Source organism: Pristiophorus japonicus, chromosome 22, assembly GCF_044704955.1.
Source record: "Pristiophorus japonicus isolate sPriJap1 chromosome 22, sPriJap1.hap1, whole genome shotgun sequence".
Classification (NCBI taxonomy): domain Eukaryota; kingdom Metazoa; phylum Chordata; class Chondrichthyes; family Pristiophoridae; genus Pristiophorus; species Pristiophorus japonicus.
This window is the reverse complement of record NC_091998.1, coordinates 42,731,474-42,749,566: the sequence shown is the minus strand read 5'-3', so window position 1 is coordinate 42,749,566 and position 18,093 is coordinate 42,731,474. Positions and strand designations below refer to the sequence as shown.

The window sequence follows — 18,093 nt, the reverse complement described above, 5'->3', positions numbered from 1 at the left end:
AGCCTCGGCCCTTGGCCGACAGCCTTACTGTCTCAGCTTCAGTGCAACATCCCCACCGACACCTGGGAGTCCCTGGCCCGAGACCGCCCAAAGTGGGGGAAGAGCATCCGGGAGGGCGCCGAGCACCTCAAGTCTGGTCGCCGAGAGCATGCAGTAACCAAACGCAGGCAGCGGAAGGAGCGTGCAGCAAACCAGACTCCCCACCCACCCTTACCCTCAACCACTGTCTGTCCCACCTGTGACAGAGACTGTGGGTCCCGTATTGGACTGTTCAGTCATCTGAGAACTCACTTTTAGACTGGAAGCAAGTCTTCCTCGATTCCGAGGGACTGCCTCTGATGATGATGTCTGAGCTTCAACACGGAGTGGCCGGTCGAATGAGGTATTCCCTGTGGCAACTTTGCATTCATGACCCTTTCGTAAGATCATCAGAATTAGGAGCAGGAGTCGGCCATTCGGCCCCTCGAGCCTGCTCCGCCATTCAATCAGACCATGGCTGATCTTCGACCTCAACTCCATTTTCCTGCACTGTCCCCATATCCCTTGATTCCTTTCGGAAGAGTCGTGGTTAAAACCGGCCGATTGTTTGGCTTTCATTTCCTTTCCCGACAGCAGGAACGCGGAGGGGGGAAGGTTTGGGCCCCTCAGTCCGTCGCTGGGCATTTTACACCTGGCGATGGGACCGTCGCTGGTTGGAGGTCGGCAGGAGATGAAGCAGCCGGCCACTGCCAGCTCACAGGGCGACACGAGAGATCGATTATTGGGACGGACTTCGCCGCAACCGCTTCCGACGATCGGCCATTTGGGGCAAATCGGGAGTTGGGGGGGGGGGGGGGCCTGCCCCAGAACCCCGACACCCGCTCGGGCCTCCCGCGGGCGAGCGAGACGGCGCAGGACACGATGCAGCAAGCAAAACCTTGGGGGCCATGGTCGCTCTGGCAGGGGAAGGTTCAGCAGAAATAGGAGCAGGGGTAGGCCATTGGATCCCTCGAGCCTGCTCCGCCATTCAATAAGATCGTGGCTGATCTGATCATGGACAAAGTGTTTCCCCACGGAGGGCTGGGCGAGCGGAGGAAGGGAGGCCCACGGAAGCCTGCCGACTGACTCGGGACGTTTAGGCGCCATGTAAACGCAAGCTGTGGCAAAACAAGTCGGCACACGGGAGGGGAGGGTCCAGCGGCCCAAAGCGGAGAGAACAAAACCATTTAAAGACCATTCATTCTACGGCTGCCTTCGAGGCGACAGCGCGATCCAGCGACTGGCCTGTGCCAGCCCGTTCCAAGGGTCGACACTCTGCCCATCTTTCTGCTGCTGCTCACACCCACGCTATAAGCAAATTCGGTTCCAATATAATTCGTTTATTTATGGCAAATCCAAAAAAAAATGTTCAGCACCATCTCCGCACCCCTTGTTAGTGACAGCAAATAGAAAAGCCCCCAAGCACAGAACAAAGTCACAACACAAGCCCGGTTTCCCCGGTTACAGTCAGGCGATAGCGTCTACACGTTAATCCCTACCGCTACACATCCTGGTCACCACCTTTCTTCGCTTCACAAAAAAAAAAACTTTTCATGTAAATATATTTATATTTATACATATTTGGCTATATTTACAAAGAAGTAGGCCTTCTTCACCTTGTGTGATTTAGCATTGAGCTCTTCGGTTTTGCAAAAAGCACCGTGTGTCATCCATGACCGTGTGTCCATCGGCTCCCCGGCCGGTTGGGAGGAGCAGGCGACGAGATGCAATGCAGTGAGCGGGAAAATGCGCGGCAACCTGCTGAAAATGGACTCCTCCACTCAGAGGGGAGATCGTTCCCCCCAACCTCCCCTTCCACCGCGTCCAAAGTCATCCGGTCCCTTCGAAAGGTTATCGGACTCCTCCACTCAGAGGGGAGATCGTTTCGCCCACACCCCCTCCCACCCCCGCTCCTCTCTTCAGGTGGGGCGGCCGATTGTCCGTTGTCGGCCTGTTGAGGTGTTTGAGCGGATCTGCTGCACACGGGCCAGGCTGCTTCGAGCCTCACATCTTTAGCGTCTGTAGACTCTATGAGCCAAATCACTGAGGGGGGGGGGGGGCACAGGGTGGAGGAGGAAGGGGGGGTGGGGTGGGGGAAAGGGAGGGGAAACTGCTCAACATCAGCTCCTTGCAGGCTTTCACACGATGCCAGTCCGTCCATGGTGTGGGCCTGGCAAGGGTTTTGGATTGACAAGGCCTTGGTCGAAGAATGCCTCCGAAAAAAAAACATTAACGAGTGATTGGTGGACAACGGTGAGCGTTCCCCTCCCCGAAGAGAGCGACCACCCCCAATATACACAGGCTGCCGCACGAGGGATCCAGATTTGAACTCATTGAATGAACAGAATTACTTCACGAAAGGAGTTCTGGCTGGCCTGGAACAAAGGCGACCCCTTCTCTCTCTCTCTCTTTCAGTGCTTCCTTTTGAGGCCTCCGTTGGCGTGTCCCGGGTACTTGGGGAGGCACGGTTCCTCGGGCAGCGGGTCGTGCGAGAAAACAGAGTCCTCGCCGGATGAACACGTGGAGCTCCGGGTATCCGGGAAGCTGGGCGAATACTGATCCAAGGATACCGACAGGTCCAGATATTCCTGCAACCCAACAGACAAAATAAACAATGAACAAAACGCACCAAACAAATGCCCCATGACTAGCCAGGAACTGAAAGGCTCCACCAGGGCATACATTTGGAAGTCTGGTTTCTCGGCCTTTTGAAGTGGGCTTGGCTCAGTCAACCAGAGGCTGAAAGATTTCTAACCACACATACGTTACAAGCCCTCTCTGTAAATGGCCTTCCTATTTCCTCATTTTTCAAGCTGTACAATTAACCTCCTCAGATTCCTCTTTGCAGCGCTCTGTTTCAGATGGCCCAGGACATGCCTTTCTGCATTCCCGCAAATATTATCGCAAGAGGCCGGGAAATGGAAATGTTGCTTCGCCCAAGCGTGGAGCAGAGCTGGACCACGTCCAACACAAGAGCAACGCAGGGGAAAGTCCCCATAGCTCTTCCTGCCCCAGAAAAGCCCCTCGAACTACTTCAGCCGCCGGACATTTCACTTCCAACAGCCGTCGCCCTACAGGCCTGGGATTAAGATGGCTGACGCTGTGTGAATGAACATCAAATCGCAAGCCCTTTGGCGTCCTGGACTCAAGCTCCACGTCCGATACAATCAGAAAATGCTGAAAACACTCAATGGGTCGGCTGGAGCGAGGGAGTTGGGTTAACGTGTCAGAACGCGTCAGAATGCCGGTTCCTGCTCTGGATTGCTACGCATCGACCCTGTGGGGTGCTTTGGTGTGGAGATTGGGACGCCCCCTCACCCCCATGGTACAATAACGCACCGACACTGACTGTGTAGCTTCACAAATGAGGAATGACCCGCTTGGGTGAGGACAAGGCGGACAGTGGCTGCTGTCACTCTTCACCCCTCCCGCTCCGGACATGCAGGAGCGCACGCGGGCAACGGAGGGGAGAAACGGCAAGCGCCGCTGACCTTCAGCCCGCTTGTAAATCTAGGGTCAGACGGGGCGGCGCCGACAGGACAGAGTTCGCGGCTGTCCCGGTTACCTGGCCCTCAGATCAGTGTCGCGCACCTGTCGGGAGCCGCGGCCCAACGCCCCCAAGCCCGCGCGACGACGCGCGCTCACCTGATTCGAAGTCATCGCCAGGATTCTGTCCAGGTCCTCCACCAGCTGCTTGAAGGTCGGCCGCTGCGAGGGCATGACGTGCCAGCAATCTCGCATCGTCATATATCTGGGCAGGAACAAAGCAAGGAGAGAGCAGGCTGGGTAAATGTGGGCAAACAGCACCGGCAGGAGCCCGCCCAGGGACACGGCGACAAGTCCGCTGCACGGCGCGGGCAACACTCTCCAGCCTCGAAGAGCAAGAGGATTTGATTCAATCGCAACAGTTTCTATTAAGCGAGGAAGGGCAGTCCGGGCCGCGACACTGGAGCCATTTAAGGAAGAGTTGGATTCTGTGACAGGTTGGCGTTCTGGAAGGATGAGGTCAAAGGGCATCCTCCAAACCAAGCCTCACCACCCCTCGTGTGCCAGGCAGCCAACACTTGGGCACTCGGACTCCAATCAGACGGGTCGAAAACGTGACTCCTGCATGATTGGGAATCGCTGCATTTTCTGCAGGTTCACCATCGGTTCCGGCTTTATCTAGTTAACACCCGGGGGGGTGGGTGGGGGGCGTTCTGCCATGTCCCTCGAGGCTGGTTTCTGGTAACCCAGTCAGAACATGCAGTGGTGAGGCAGGACTGCTCCCGATGGCACTGCGCTTGGTTAAGTAAAGGACTCTTGGGGGGGGGGGGGGGGGGGGGGGGGGGGGAGAACCCTGCATTCTCCCTCCCCCGTGCTCGGTCAGCTGTGGGTAGGCCTGGTGCTTTTTTTGGATGCCAAGTAGCGAAGGGAGAGAAGCCGGTTACTGTTCAGCTGTAACCACCTTCCCCCCCTCCTGGTCAACACATCGCCTCACAAAAATAAAGCCAAATAAATAAATGAGCTGAGCAGGACTCAATGCATGCTGTGTGTGTGCAGGGAACGTTCAGATCTCCTCCTGCTGAGGGCCTCTCTCGCTGGACCACACCGAGGCTTCTGCCGCTGAGGAATGGCCAGGGCCTGGCACCCGCGATCCAACAAGGCTTGTTGATCGCAGCAAGGGGCTCAAGGAGGACATAAATGTCACTTCAGATTAATCGGCGCACTTGTCCGAGCAAGTAAATGCGCACGCACGCACATATCCGGGCCTGTTGCAACCGTCACAGATGACATCCTTCGGGTAGATGTTAAAATATCCCGTGACACTGTTTGAAGGGCCACGCGTTTTCCCTCACCAACGTTCGCCCCTTAACCAACACCGGCAAACACAGATGAGTTGGTCAGTCATCTCATTTGCTGCGTGTGGCTCAACATACGCGTAAGTCCTTCCTCCGTGATCACGGTCACAAGGAGCTCAGTCCTGTCTCGCCCTCTACAGTCTTAGGTGACCCCCGAACTCTAGACAGGGTGGCAACATGGTGGTATTGCCTATTGAGGGGCCACCCACACAAGACTCCTTCCCACCGACGCGGGAGCCTTTACTCACAGCTCATTGGTGCAGTTGGAAGGCTTGTCCATCCGGTGCCCCTCCTTCAGCAGCTTGAAGAGCTCCTCCACCGGAATGCTGGGGTAAGGGGAGCCGCCCAGCGTGAAGATCTCCCACAGCAGCACGCCGAAGGACCAGCTGGGGAGCAAGACCGATTTGCCGTTAGGCGGAGAGGCGGCTGACTCGCGCGGCACCGGGACGGCAAGCGTTTCACCGCAAAAACACCGCGTGGACCAAGCGGTCCCGGAGGTGGAATAATTCAGACAATAGTACAATCCGGGGAATCTGGCTTCAATAAGAGTACGGCTCGTTTGAGGCTGACTGGCTGAAAAAGTAACAAATGTACGGGCAACTGTTTCGCCATGTGGCATTATCCTTCCCGTTATCCAGCTCTACAACCAACCCCACCACCCAGCTCCCTGCTGAGATGTCTGCGTTCGGCAAATTCTGCCCACTTGAGCCGCCCCGATTTTAAGCACTCCACCATCGGTGGCCGTGCCTTCTGTTGCCTGGGCCCTAAGCGCTGGAATTCCCTCCCTAAACCTCTCCGCCTCTCTATCCTCCTTTAAGACGCTTCTTAAAACCTACCTCTTTGACCAAGCTTTTGGTCATCTGCCCTAATATCTCCTTATGTGGCTCGGGGTCCAATTTTGTTTGAGAGTTGCCCCTGTGAAGCACCTTGGGTTGTTTTACTACGTTAAAGGCGCTATATAAATACAAGTTGTTGCTGCCCTATCTCGGCCTGACCATACTGTTCCCCCGGGGATAGCAATGCAGCTCTGGTGGCAACTCTCCCTCACGACTGCTTTCCCCCTCCCCTCCCGCTGTACCCCCTCAGCACCTCCTCGACTACACCGCGGGCGTTAGCAACTTGGCGGGTCAGGAAACACGGGCACAGACCCGCCTGTTGCCACTCGCTGGCTCCGTGAGACTCCTGCACCATCGCTGCCCCCCGTGCCAGCTTCTCTCGCCAACCCGCTCCCATTGCCCCACCCTAAACCTCCGCCTTGCTCTCCCTCAAAACCGCGAACACCATGGCCAAGCTTCTGGTCACCCTTCTTAATACTTTGGTTTGGTGTGAATGTGTGTCTGATTACACTCCTCTGAAGGGCCCTGGGACGTTGTACTAAGCTAAAGGTGCTATAAACCATCCAGGACAAAGCAGCCCGCTTGATTGGCACCCCATCTACCACCTTCAACATTCACTCCCTCCACCACCGGCGCCCCCTGGCTGCAGTGTGTACCATCTACAAGATGCACTGCAGCAACTCGCCAAGGCTTCTTCGGCAGCACGTCCCAAACCCACGACCTCTACCACCTAGAAAATGTACCCCCATGGTATGAGAATGAGCCATATGACCCTAATGAAGGCTAGTTGGGGATTTCAGCAGGTTACAGGTCTGAGCTCTATCTCCGGCATCAACAAATCCTAATGCACATTACAAAGAGCCATTTCTCTTAATCCCTCTGCATGACAATCCACACAATTCTGCATTACATAATTACATCGAAGTTAAAATAAAACTCCCAAACCCGCGACCTCTACCACCTAGAAGGACGAGGGCAGCAGGTGCATGGGAACACCACCACCTCCACGTTCCCCTCCAAGTCACACACCATCCTGACTGGGAAATATATCGGCCTTTCTTTCATCGTCGCTGGGTCACAATCCTGGAACTCCCTCCCTAACAGCACTGTGGGAGCACCTTCACCACACGGACTGCAGCGGTTCAAGGCGGCGGCTCACCACCACCTTCTCGAGGGCAATCAAGGATGGGCAATAAATGCCGGCCTTGCCAACGATGCCCAAAAATAACCGCAAGTTGTTGCTTGTCTGTTATATCTGTTGCCCCGTACTTCTGTCAAACGCAAGATACGGCCAGGGTGTAGCCGCTGTGCCGATCGCTTGCCGGTGGATCAGACATTCAGCCCATACTTACACGTCACTCTGATGTGTGTATATCCGATCGAACAAGGCCTCCGGGGCCATCCACTTCACAGGCAACCGTCCCTGCAAAACCAACCATAGGCAAGTAAGGATAAGGCACTGAGAAACCTGTGTGATAATAAGCTATCTGGACAACAGATTGGGAACATTGTGCAATGGGCTGAAGGTTCTTCCGACAGCACACACTGCATCAGAGACGCAATCTTCCGCGATGTGAGTGTGTCACGAGTCCACGGCATTACGTCCCTGTTCTATCCCCGCCCCCTCGAAAGGGGCCAGGGTTTGTTCCCCGTTAGCCAGGCTCGCACCATGGAGTTCTGGGAGTTACACTCCGAGGCCAGCGGTGTGCCTGCATTTATTACTTTTTAAAATGGGGCCCCTGCTCCCTTTCAGCGGCCGTAGCAACAAGCGCCTTCAGTGCTGCTCAGGCCCTGCTGCCTGACCTGTCTGGATGGTGGGGCCCCCCGAGGAGGGCCTGGTCCACAGCAACTCTCATCTCCGGGGCATACCGAGCACTGTGGTGGCAGGGGGAGGTTGGCAAGTGCCCAACGCACCGTACCGTCAGCACAATGGAGCGTCTGCCTCACGGTACCCACTGAAATGTATTTACTTCATGGGATCTTTGCTTAAGAATTCATAGCAACACATTGCTATTAAGAACTAGCTGGTCTATTAACAAAGGTTTTAACAATCACACTACACATTACCAGTTCATCCACCAGGCTCACAACTGCATACCTCATCGTGGCTGACCGAGACCCAACTGCCTGGGGTTTTATTGAGTCTTGTGAACATCATGTGACTGGCTAAGCCACTCACAATGCAACAGCTCTACAACTATTTTTGTGTAAAACTTTAAAATTAAGAGCCCCCTTATTATAGGTTGATTTTCGGAGGTGACGATGCGCTCCAGTCCCTCCGGTGCCCACCTCTCGCGGAAGGCCGTGAGCGTACCGGTGGACACCGCGTGCTCCATCTCCAGGGACACCCTGGCGCAAATGTAGCCACGGATGAGAGACAGGCAGTCGGGCTGAACGACCCCCTCGACCGCCCGCTGCCTGGACCAGTTAATGGCCGCCTTGGCCAGGCCCAGAAGCAGTCCTACGTGGAGGCCTTCCGACCTGCCCGCTCCCCTCCGCACAGGGTGCCCAAAGATCAGGAATGTGGGACTGAACTGCAGCCGAAAATCGAGGAGCCGCCCCTTTAAATAATGGTTCAACAGCTCTACAAACCCGTGAGCATACTCAAAGGTGAATACATTACACCCGCCTCATAAAGGAACGTTCCCGTTAATTGGCATCTATTCAGGTTTGCTGAAACAGCCACCCATTCCAAACCTCTAGGCCCATGAAAGGCAAACCAGCAAATAAGAAATCAAAGCACATAGAGGATTGAGTCGCCTTGGTCTGGAGGGCCACATATTGGGACATCCGTGAATTAGGGACTTAAGACTCTCAGGAACAAACCTCTTCGCCTGCACTCAATGATTTTGGGCAACTGCGGTTTGTAAATGCGGTGGCCATTTTGAGTGCAGTGAGGAGATGAATCACCGGTTAGATTACTAACGGCAACTGTTCTACTGATCCCGGGGACGTGGGGAGAACCTTTCCCTCACTGCACCCCACCAACCACAGATTCTGCGGCCTCACAATACGCACCCCCCTCCACACTCCGCCCCCCCCAAAGCCGTTAAATAAAGCAAGCAAAGCACTGGGGTTCATTTAGAGAGGGATAGAATTGAAAAGCAGAGAAGTTATGTTAAACTTGGTTCGACCATATTCGGAGTATTGTGAACAGTTCTGCTTTGCACATTATAAAAAGGACCCTGGAGTAGGTGCAAAAAAGATTTACTCGAAGGATAGCATCTGACGGGAGGTCGGATCACAATGTCAGGCAGCGGGAGGCCTAAGGACCGAAGGAACGCTCCCCAAGGAAGGGCGGGAAGGCCTCACGATCCGGGGCCGGGGGTGGGGGGAGAAGACTAATCTCTCCGTGTGTGGCTCGGAGGAGTCCGCACACTTGCTCCTCCTGACCCCAGATGGAAACATAGGAAGTGAAAAACAAAGGTTGACCATGTTGGGCCTCTTCCGGCCCCAACGCCTCTTCTCGCTGGAAGCCACAAAACTTCCCCCGCCAAGGCCTCTGGCTTTCCTTCCCGCCTGCTCAGAAGAGGTTAAAATCGGAGCCCGTGTGCGGGAAGAGTGTGTAACGTCGGTGGGTAGGCCCCGCGGGCGATTTTTAACTGCCTGTCCACTCGGCCGGAGGGGTTCAAATCGCCCCAGACACACACCCGAGGAAGGTTGCCCTTTAATAATTCCGGCTATCATCCACTCGGCGAAGAGGCACAAAGGTGCAGAGAAGAATGGGAGTTGATCTCATTGAAACGTACAGAATTCTTACAGGGCTTGACAGGGTAGATGCAGGGAGGATGTTTCCCCCGGGCTGGGGAGTCTAGAACCAGGGGTCACAGTCTCAGAATAAGGGGTTAGCCATTTAGGACGGAGATGAGGAGAAATTTCCTCTCTCAGAGGGTGGTGAATCTTTGGAATTCTCTACCCCAGAGGGCTGTGGAGGCTGAGTCATTGAGTATATTCAAGGCAGTGATCAATAGATTTTGGATATTAAGGGAATAAAGGGATATGGGGATAGTGCAGGAAAGTGGAGTTGAGGTCGAAGATCAGCCATGAGCTCATTGAATGGCGGAGCAGGCTCGAGGGGCCGAATGGCCGACTCCTGCTCCTAATTCTTATGTTATGTTGACATGGGCAAAGAGGAGCCGAGGATCGGGTGTGCAGTGAAGGCTGGCCTGCCCACCGCTCAGGCCCCGACACATAACCAGAGACACTCACATTTGTTGTCTTCTTGTAGTAGTCGATGTGGTGGATGTCACGCGCTAGCCCAAAGTCGGCAATCTTCATCACGCTGTCTTCCGTCACCAGAACGTTTCTTGCAGCTAAATCCCGGTGAATGCACTGTGGAGAAAAAAAAAACCCCCGTTAACATCTGGAACCGGAGATCTCCGATGCCCGCGTGGCAGATGCGTTTCGCCATCTGACGAGGGGGTCCGGACCCAGCCAGTGAAGCGGTGAATATATTCAAGGTGGGAATAGACAGATCTTTGAATTACAGGGCGGTCAAGAGTTATGGGGAATGGGCAGGGAAGGATAAGGTCAGCCACGATCTTATTGAATGGCGGAGCAGGCTCGAGGGGCCGAATGGCCAACTCCTGCTCCTATTTCTTATCTTTCTAATTCTGCGCCAGAGACACTTGTTTGATGCAGATGTGTGGTGAAGGCCACCCACGCAGCTGCCTCAGGTTCAGCCAGATGTTTCAGGGCCCGAAGGCATATGTAGATCTCCGCGGGCGGGGATAACGCATGGTCACAGCTACTCCGCCCGGCCTCCTGTAACTCTCCGCTCGATGCCACATTCTCACGCCACTCAGAGTCAAGTGGACTGGCAAGGGGACAATGGGCCAGACATGAGCTCCATCACGTCCCCGCCCAAGCTTACGACCTTCGGATCTCCCGGCGGATCGTCGGCTAGCCTTAGACACCACATTCGCCCCATGGCAATGTTGGATGCCCGGGATTGCTGTTTATTCCTGGTGTCCACCCGCTTGCTATCGGTGGCAGAAGGGTGCTTTCAGGGTTTAAATGGTCCCAAAAGCCACTGCCATCAACTGCAGAGCAACTGTTCGCACTAATCATAGAATGGTTACCGCGCAAAAGGAGGCCATTCGGCCCGTCGAGTCTGTGCTGACTCTCTGCAAGAGCACCTCAGCCAGTCCCCACTCCCCCGCCCTTTCCCCGTAGCCCTGCACATTTTTTTCCTTCAGATACTTATTCAACTCCCCTTTTGAAAGCCACGACTGAATCTGCCTCCAACACCCTTGCAGGCAGCGCATTCCAGATCCTAACCACTCACTGCGTAAAAAGGCTTTTTCTCATGTCGCCTTTGGTTCTTTTGCCAATCACCTTAAATCTGTGTCCTCTGGTTCTCGAGCCTTCCGCCAATGGGAACAGTTTCTCTCTTATCTACTCTGACCAGATCCTTCATAAGAACATAAGAAATAGGAGCAGGAGTAAGCCATTCGGCCCCTCGAGCCTGCTCCGCCATTCAATAAGATCATGACTGATCCGATACTGGCCTCAACTCCACTTCCCTGCCTGCTTCCCATAACCCTCGACTCCCTTATCATTCAAAAACCTGTCTATCTCCACCTTGAATATATTCAATGACCCAGCCTTCACAGCTCTCTGGGGTAGAGAATTTCAAAGATTCATGACCCTCAGAGAAGAAATTCCTCCTCACCTCCGTTTTAAATGGGCAACCCCTTATTCTGAAACAATGCCCGCTGGTTCTAGATTCCCCCACGAGGGGAAACATCCTCTCAGCATCTACCTTGTCAAGCCCCCTCGGAATCTTATATGTTTCAATAAAATCCTCTCTCATTCTTCTAAACTCCAATGAGTACAGGCCCAACCTGCTCAACCTTTCCTCATAAGACAACCCCTTCATCCCAGGAATCAACCCGGTGAACCTTCTTGAACACCTCTATTAATTCTCCGCTCAACCTTCCCTATTCTAATGGCGCTAACTTTTACCAAACATATCTCAGGACCTCCTCAGACACCTGAGGTAACATTCCTCTGCCCTTTCAGAGGGGCTCCACTAGACAACTCGCCTCCCCCCCTCCCCACAATTATGCTAACGAGCCGGTCTGGCTTGGCTGAAGGTGGGCCCACCTTCTGCACCGGGCCCTGTTCTGTGTTCCGAGGCCTACAGCCGAGGTGACAACAGTGAACAGGCCCCACTGGGCCGTCTCCTACCTTTTTCGATGCGAGGTACTCCATGCCTCTGGACACCTGGTACGCACAGGACACCAGGTCTTTGAAGGAGAGCTGTTCGTCGGGTAGGTGTGTGGGGTTGTAACAGTACTCCATGCCAGGGGGCCGACGGGCTCGCAGGTATTCGCGCAGGTTGCCCTTGGAGGCAAACTCAACGATGACGTACAGCGGGCCTGCAGAAAAAGCATTCCAAGTTAGCCTTCAACCGGGGCAGGAAGGAAGGACAGTACGGACAGGAAGGGAACGAAGAACGGATAGAAAGAAATAAAGAAGAACAGAAAGAAAGAATGGAAAACCCTGCATTTATATAGCATCTTTCATGACCTCAAGACGTCCCAAAGTGCTTTACAGCCAATGAAGTACTTTTGAATTGTAGTCACTGTTGAAATGAAGGCAACGTGGCAGCCAATTTGTGCACAGCAAGCTCCCACAAACTGCTTAATGACCAGATAAACGTGATAATGACCAGATAATCTAGTTTAGTGATGTTGATTGAGGTATAAGTATTGGCCAGGACACGGGAGAACTCCCCTCCTCTCCAAAATAGTGCCATGGGATCTTTTACATCCACCCGAGAGAGCAGGCGGGGCCTCGGTTTAATGTCTCATCCAAAAGATGGCACCTCTGACAGTGCGGCACTCCCTCAGCACTGCACTGGTTTTGTGCCCAAGTGTCTAATATCACCGGTCTCCAATCCTGCCTCAGCTCATCCACCGCTAAAGGCCTCATCCATGCCTTCGTTAGCTCTAGACTCGACTACTCCAATGCTCCCTTGGCCGGCCTCACACCCTCCATAAACTTGAGCTCATCCAAAACTCGGCTGCCCGTGTTCTAACTCGCCCCAAGTCCTGTTCACCCATCGCCCCCTGAGCTCGCTGACCTACATTGACTCCCGGTTAATCAATGCCTCGATTTCAAAATTCTCATCCTTCTTTACAAATCCCTCCATGGCCTCGCCCCTCCCTATCTCTGTAATCTCCTTCAGCCCTACAAGCCCCTGAGACGTCTGCGCCCCTCCAATTCTGCCCTCGAGCAGCCCCCATTTTAATCGCCCAAACATCGGTGGCCGTGCCTTCAGCTGCCTGGGCCCCAAGCTCTGGAACTCCCTCCCTAAACCCCTCTGTCTCTCTATCATTCCTCCTTTAAGATGCTCCTTAAAACCTACCTCTTTGACCAAGCTTTTCGTTACCTGTCCTAACATTGCCGTAATGTGGCTCGGTGTCAAGTGGCTTCTGTGAAGTGCCTTGGGATGTTTAAAGGCGCTATATAAATGCAATTGTTGTTGTTAGCCTGTATCTGGCTGTGTGCCAGGGAATGCTTAATGCCGACACCGGGTGCCTCAAACAGGAAGAGCTCCATTCCAGGCCACCTCAATAAGCATCAAAAGATCCAACGGAACAGTGTCCTTGCTGGTCTGTATAGGTCTGTGCTGAGCGAACACACCCCAGATATGCAGAACAGCAAGGGACCCGCCTTCATGGCTGCAACACCTCCCAATCAGGGAGAGAGAAGGCAGGACAATGCCACAGCTCTGGACCACTCTACACTTTATTCATTCGTCGCTGGCAAGGCCGGCATTTATTGCCCATCCCTAATTGCCCCGTGAGAAGGTGGTGGCGAGCCGCCTTCTTGAACCGCTGCAGTCCTGTGTGGTGAAGGTGCTCCCACAGTGCTGTTAGGGAGAGTGTTCCAGGATTTTGACCCAGCGACAATGAAGGAACGGCCGATATATTTCCAAGTCGGGGTGGTGTGAAACTTGGAGGGGTACTTGGAGGTGGTGGTGTTCCCATGAGCCTGCTGCCCTTGTCCTTCTAGGTGGTAGAGGTCGCGGGTTTGGGAGGTGCTGCCGAAGAAGCCTTGGCGAGTTGCTGCAGTGCATCTTGTAGATGGTACACACTGGAGCCACGGTGCGCCGGTGGTAAAGGGAGTGAGTGTTGAAGGTGGTGGATGGGGTGCCGATCAAGCGGGTGTGCCCGAGTGTGGTTGGCACTGATCAGGGTTGGCCTTGTCTGCGCTGTGCCCCCTCAGTTAGACAGCCTCCTTGCAGAGGCCTACACACCATTAACAGGCAATAGGGAGAGATGCTGGAGAGGGGGGCCCGTGGAACCAGGATGGGATAAACATCCTTGGGATGGGGAGGGGACTAACCCGAGCGCAAAAAAAAAAAGCTTTAAAACATGTCCAAATGTTCAACAATATATTAAAGGGGATGTTTTCAAGAAACAATTATTACTTAAGAACCAAGACAAAATAGATTCAACATGGGACTATAGACGTGACAGGTATTGCAATAGTCTTTGAGCGTAGACTGCAGACGGTCAGAGAGACAAGCAGCCCTGGTAACTGAGCCAAGATCACAAGATAGGACTGGATAGCAAAGAAAGACTTGCATTTATATAGCGCCTTTCACGACCACCGGATGTCTCAAAGTGCTTTACAGCCAATGAAGTACTTTTGGAGTGAAGTCACTGTTGTAATGTGGGAAACGCGGCAGCCAACTTATGCACAGCAAGCTCCCACAAACAGCAATGTGATAATGGCCAGATAATCTGTTTTTTTGTTATGTTGATTGAGGGATAAATATTGGCCCCAGGACACACCGGGGAGAACTCCCCTGAGGAAGACCCCAGTACCTAGATCAGTTTAAATATCTGAGATTTCTTTGCCATTCTCCTCCCAACAAACATTAGATCCCCAATACACTGCCACCAAAGGAAGTGCACAGTATCTTAGCACTGCAACTTAACATTAAATGTTGGCACTTCCCACACTGTGTTCCTCTGTAGTCTTGTGCTCTTCAGTCGCTGCTTTTATCGGTGTGTGGAAATAAGGAAAAGATTTCATCGCATGAAGCGAACCCTCCCATTTGATGTGGTCCCTGCAGCATGCCAAGCCTTGCGGCTTACTCACCGTCCTGTGTGCACGCCCCCAGCAAGTTAATGATGTTCTTGTGTTTCCCGATCATCTTCATCATCTCCATCTCCGAAATGAGATCCGACAGGTCCTTCTCCGTGGCATCGGCTGCGAAGAGAGGGAGCGATGTGAGCGTTCGTTGGGCCTGTGAGCTCCCCGAGCAACCCGCGAGACAGAGCAAACTTGGGCCCGCAAGCGTCGCATTGGAAAGGGTGCCTCACAGAGCCTCCTGGCACCTGCCACACAATGTACCCGTGTTCATTGATAAATCTAGCAGTGGCAGAGTAGCGCCGTGTGCGTAGAGGGAAGAATCACTTTGCTTTGGCCCTACCTCACCACTGCCATGTGCGTTCAGGTTAACCTTTTCAATGCGTTGAGTTTATCTCCTCCTCTCCGGATGGGATACAAGTGCCTGTCACCCTCATCCAACTGACCGTTCTTTATATGTGGCCACAGATAATGAGCATTGTTAAGCTATTCGCCCATGGAGAGCAGTACCACGAACCCGGAGGCCTTCCTCATACCTGCCGTGCCAGCCAGGGATGCGAGATTGCGATCATGGGTTGGGAATTCTGGCTGCTTTGTCCCCACCCTTGGCCCAGGGTTGGTGAGGCTAATGATCGTGCGCCTACTGCCACCTGTGACAAGGTCAAGGAACCTGGCACAGGCCAGGGACCTAAGCTGAGCTCTGGGGAGGATTGATTTTGAAAGGACCCGCTCAGTTAAAGCGGGGGCAGCGACACAACGTGGACCAAATTGGAGGTTCGAACGAGATGCTCACTGGCTAATGCGATGATCAGCGCAGCAAAACTGGGTGGACCTGTCCACCTTTTGCAGGGGGGAGGGGGGCGGGGGATTTGTGAACAGGAAATGGCAGCTTGTCTCTCACCACATCCTGGCAACTGTGCGTGAACTGGACCCACGTTGTTTTATCTGCCTTTACATAGATGTAAAGAACTGGCACTGCCTGACCGACAATTCAGAACTGTCTGAGCCTGCGAGACCGCTCACTGGTTGGTAGAGCTGTTGACCGCTGGTCAGTTAGCTGAGATGGTTAGAGCATGCACGAGTAAAGCCAAGGGTCACGGGTTCAATTCCCCTGTCTGATGTTGCTTGGGCTGAAGGGCTTCGAATACTTTTGACCGTTTAAGGTTCACAAAGTTTTATTTGTTAATCTGTCGGTTCTGGTGCCCCTTTAATAAGAGGGCACTTGGGCTTTATAGTTTAATCAAAATAGTTGTAGAGCTGTTGAGTTGGGAGTGGCTTAGCCAGTCACGTGATGCTCACAAGACTCAATAAAACCCCAGCCAGCTGGGTTCGGGGGATCCATGATGAGGCAGGTGGTTGTGAGCCTGGTAGATGAACTGGTAATGTGTAGTGTGATTGTTACACCTTTGTTAATAAACTAACTAGTTCTTAATAGCAATGTGTTGCTATGAATTCTTAAGCAAAGAACTAATGAAGCAAATACATTATTGTGACCGATTGGCAAAGCGGCAGGGGAGGCAACCGCAGCACCAACCTGTTCGTCGTCTTCTAACTTGCCAAGCAGGTTGAATTTTATAGATGGACAAGTCACAGCCACTGCCCAATACCTGGCCGAGCAAAGGCAATGCCTGGAACCGGACGTGGGAAAGGGTGCAGCTTCGACCCCTGGTGTGTGCGGAGTTTTCTGACCTCAGCCAAGGCAGCGATGAGGGCATGACGATTGGCCGCAATGCGCCCAGGCTTCAGCCAACCAGCGACCCCGCCCTCGACCATCAAACAGCGACCGTTGCTGATAATCGAGCTGCGTCAACTAGCCGCTCCGCACTCACTCTCCAGGCTCAGCGCGAGGCGAATGGTCGAGGCGGATGTTTAGGGAACGCTACCTTGTGCGAGGTCGGCCAGCCCGCAAGGCACCCAACTTTGGGAGAGTTGGCCAAAGACAGGAGAATATTGGAGAATCCTACATCCCCCCCCCCACCTCCCCCCAATTCATGTTCTTCATTGTGAAGCATCACCCACCAGTTCCCAATGCTTCCAATTGACACAAGCGGCACAGCGACCGACAGCGAGATCAAACAGGTCACTGGACAAACTGGTATCTCACCTTTCAACATCTTCACAGCCACGGTGACCGGCTTGCTGGGCTTATCTTTGTCTATGCCGATGGTCTCTCCCATCACCACCTGCCCAAAGCACCCCTCGCCGAGTGGCTTACCCAAGGTCAGCCTGAGAGGGAGCCAAGAGAATACAGCGGGTTAAAGCGGACACAAATCGGTTTGTTGATCTCAGATTTACTGTTTACCGCCCTTTCGTCCCATCCTCCATCCCTTGTGGCACGCACTCCGTCTGTGGCTTATGCCACCGGGAGGCTGACTATTCTAACATAGCTGCTTACGTAGGAACAGGTGGAGGCTATTTTGTCCCTCGAGTCTATTCCGTCATTCAATGAAGGCAATTCGGCCCATCGAGCCTGTGGCTGATCTGTGACCTAACTCCACACACCAGCCTTTGGCCCGTATCCCTTAATCCCTTTGGTTAACAAAAATCTATCAATTGCAGATTTAAGGTTAATAATTGATCTAGAATCAACTGCAGTTTGCGGAAGAGTTCCAAACTTCTACCAGCCTTTGCATGTAGAAATGTTTCCTCATCTCACCTGAAAGGTCTTAGCTCCGCCCCCTCGTCCTACATTCCTCAGCCATTGGAAATCGTTTCTCTCCGTCTACCCTTTCAGTCCCCCTTAATACCTTGAAAACTTCGATCAGATTCCCCCCTTTACATTCTAACTTCTAGGGAATACGATATTAGTTTGTGTAATCTCCCCTCGTAATTTAACCCTTGGAGTCCGGGTATCATTCTGGTAAACCTACGCTACACTCCCTCCAAGGCCAATATACCCTCCCTAAGGTGTGATGCCCAGAACTGCTCTCAGTGCCCCAGGTGTGGTCCAACCAGGGCTTTGTACAGCTGCAGCATAACCTCTACCCCCTTGTCTTCTAGTCCTTTGTGATGGTTGTTGGGAGAGATCTCGCCATCCTGCCCTTGACCAGGAACTGAAGGGGGATAAGTATGGCTCCAAATCACAGTATCCTCACACCCAGAACATGGGAACAGATTGAGAACCAAGAAGTACAGAAGCAGAAAAGGCCATTCTGTAATTGAGCACAAGAGAAGTCAGTGATAGGAAGAAGGCCTTCATTGTCTTAAACTCAGTCTCCATTATAGGACGCAGCTCTCTTCTAATCTTCTGCCTGGCAAACTAATCTAAATTATTCTCAATCTTCAAC

At 53.3% G+C, this 18,093-nt stretch overlaps 1 protein-coding gene across 3 annotated transcripts in view; it reads right to left on the bottom strand.

Moving 5' to 3' along the window:
• Window positions 1–239: 239 nt before the first annotated feature.
• LOC139234971 (fibroblast growth factor receptor 1-like) overlaps window positions 240–18,093 on the bottom strand; it is a 242,364-nt gene continuing 224,510 nt past the window's right edge. For all 3 annotated transcript variants that reach the window (XM_070865969.1, XM_070865967.1, XM_070865970.1), the window contains exons 11-18: window positions 16,911–17,032; window positions 14,816–14,926; window positions 11,888–12,078; window positions 9,905–10,027; window positions 7,048–7,118; window positions 5,108–5,245; window positions 3,664–3,769; window positions 240–2,606 (exon numbers count right to left, since the gene is read on the bottom strand). In XM_070865969.1, the coding sequence (XP_070722070.1) occupies window positions 2,430–2,606; window positions 3,664–3,769; window positions 5,108–5,245; window positions 7,048–7,118; window positions 9,905–10,027; window positions 11,888–12,078; window positions 14,816–14,926; window positions 16,911–17,032 (1,039 nt within the window). In that variant the 3' untranslated portion in view covers window positions 240–2,429. The remainder of the gene's footprint in view (window positions 2,607–3,663; window positions 3,770–5,107; window positions 5,246–7,047; window positions 7,119–9,904; window positions 10,028–11,887; window positions 12,079–14,815; window positions 14,927–16,910; window positions 17,033–18,093) is intronic.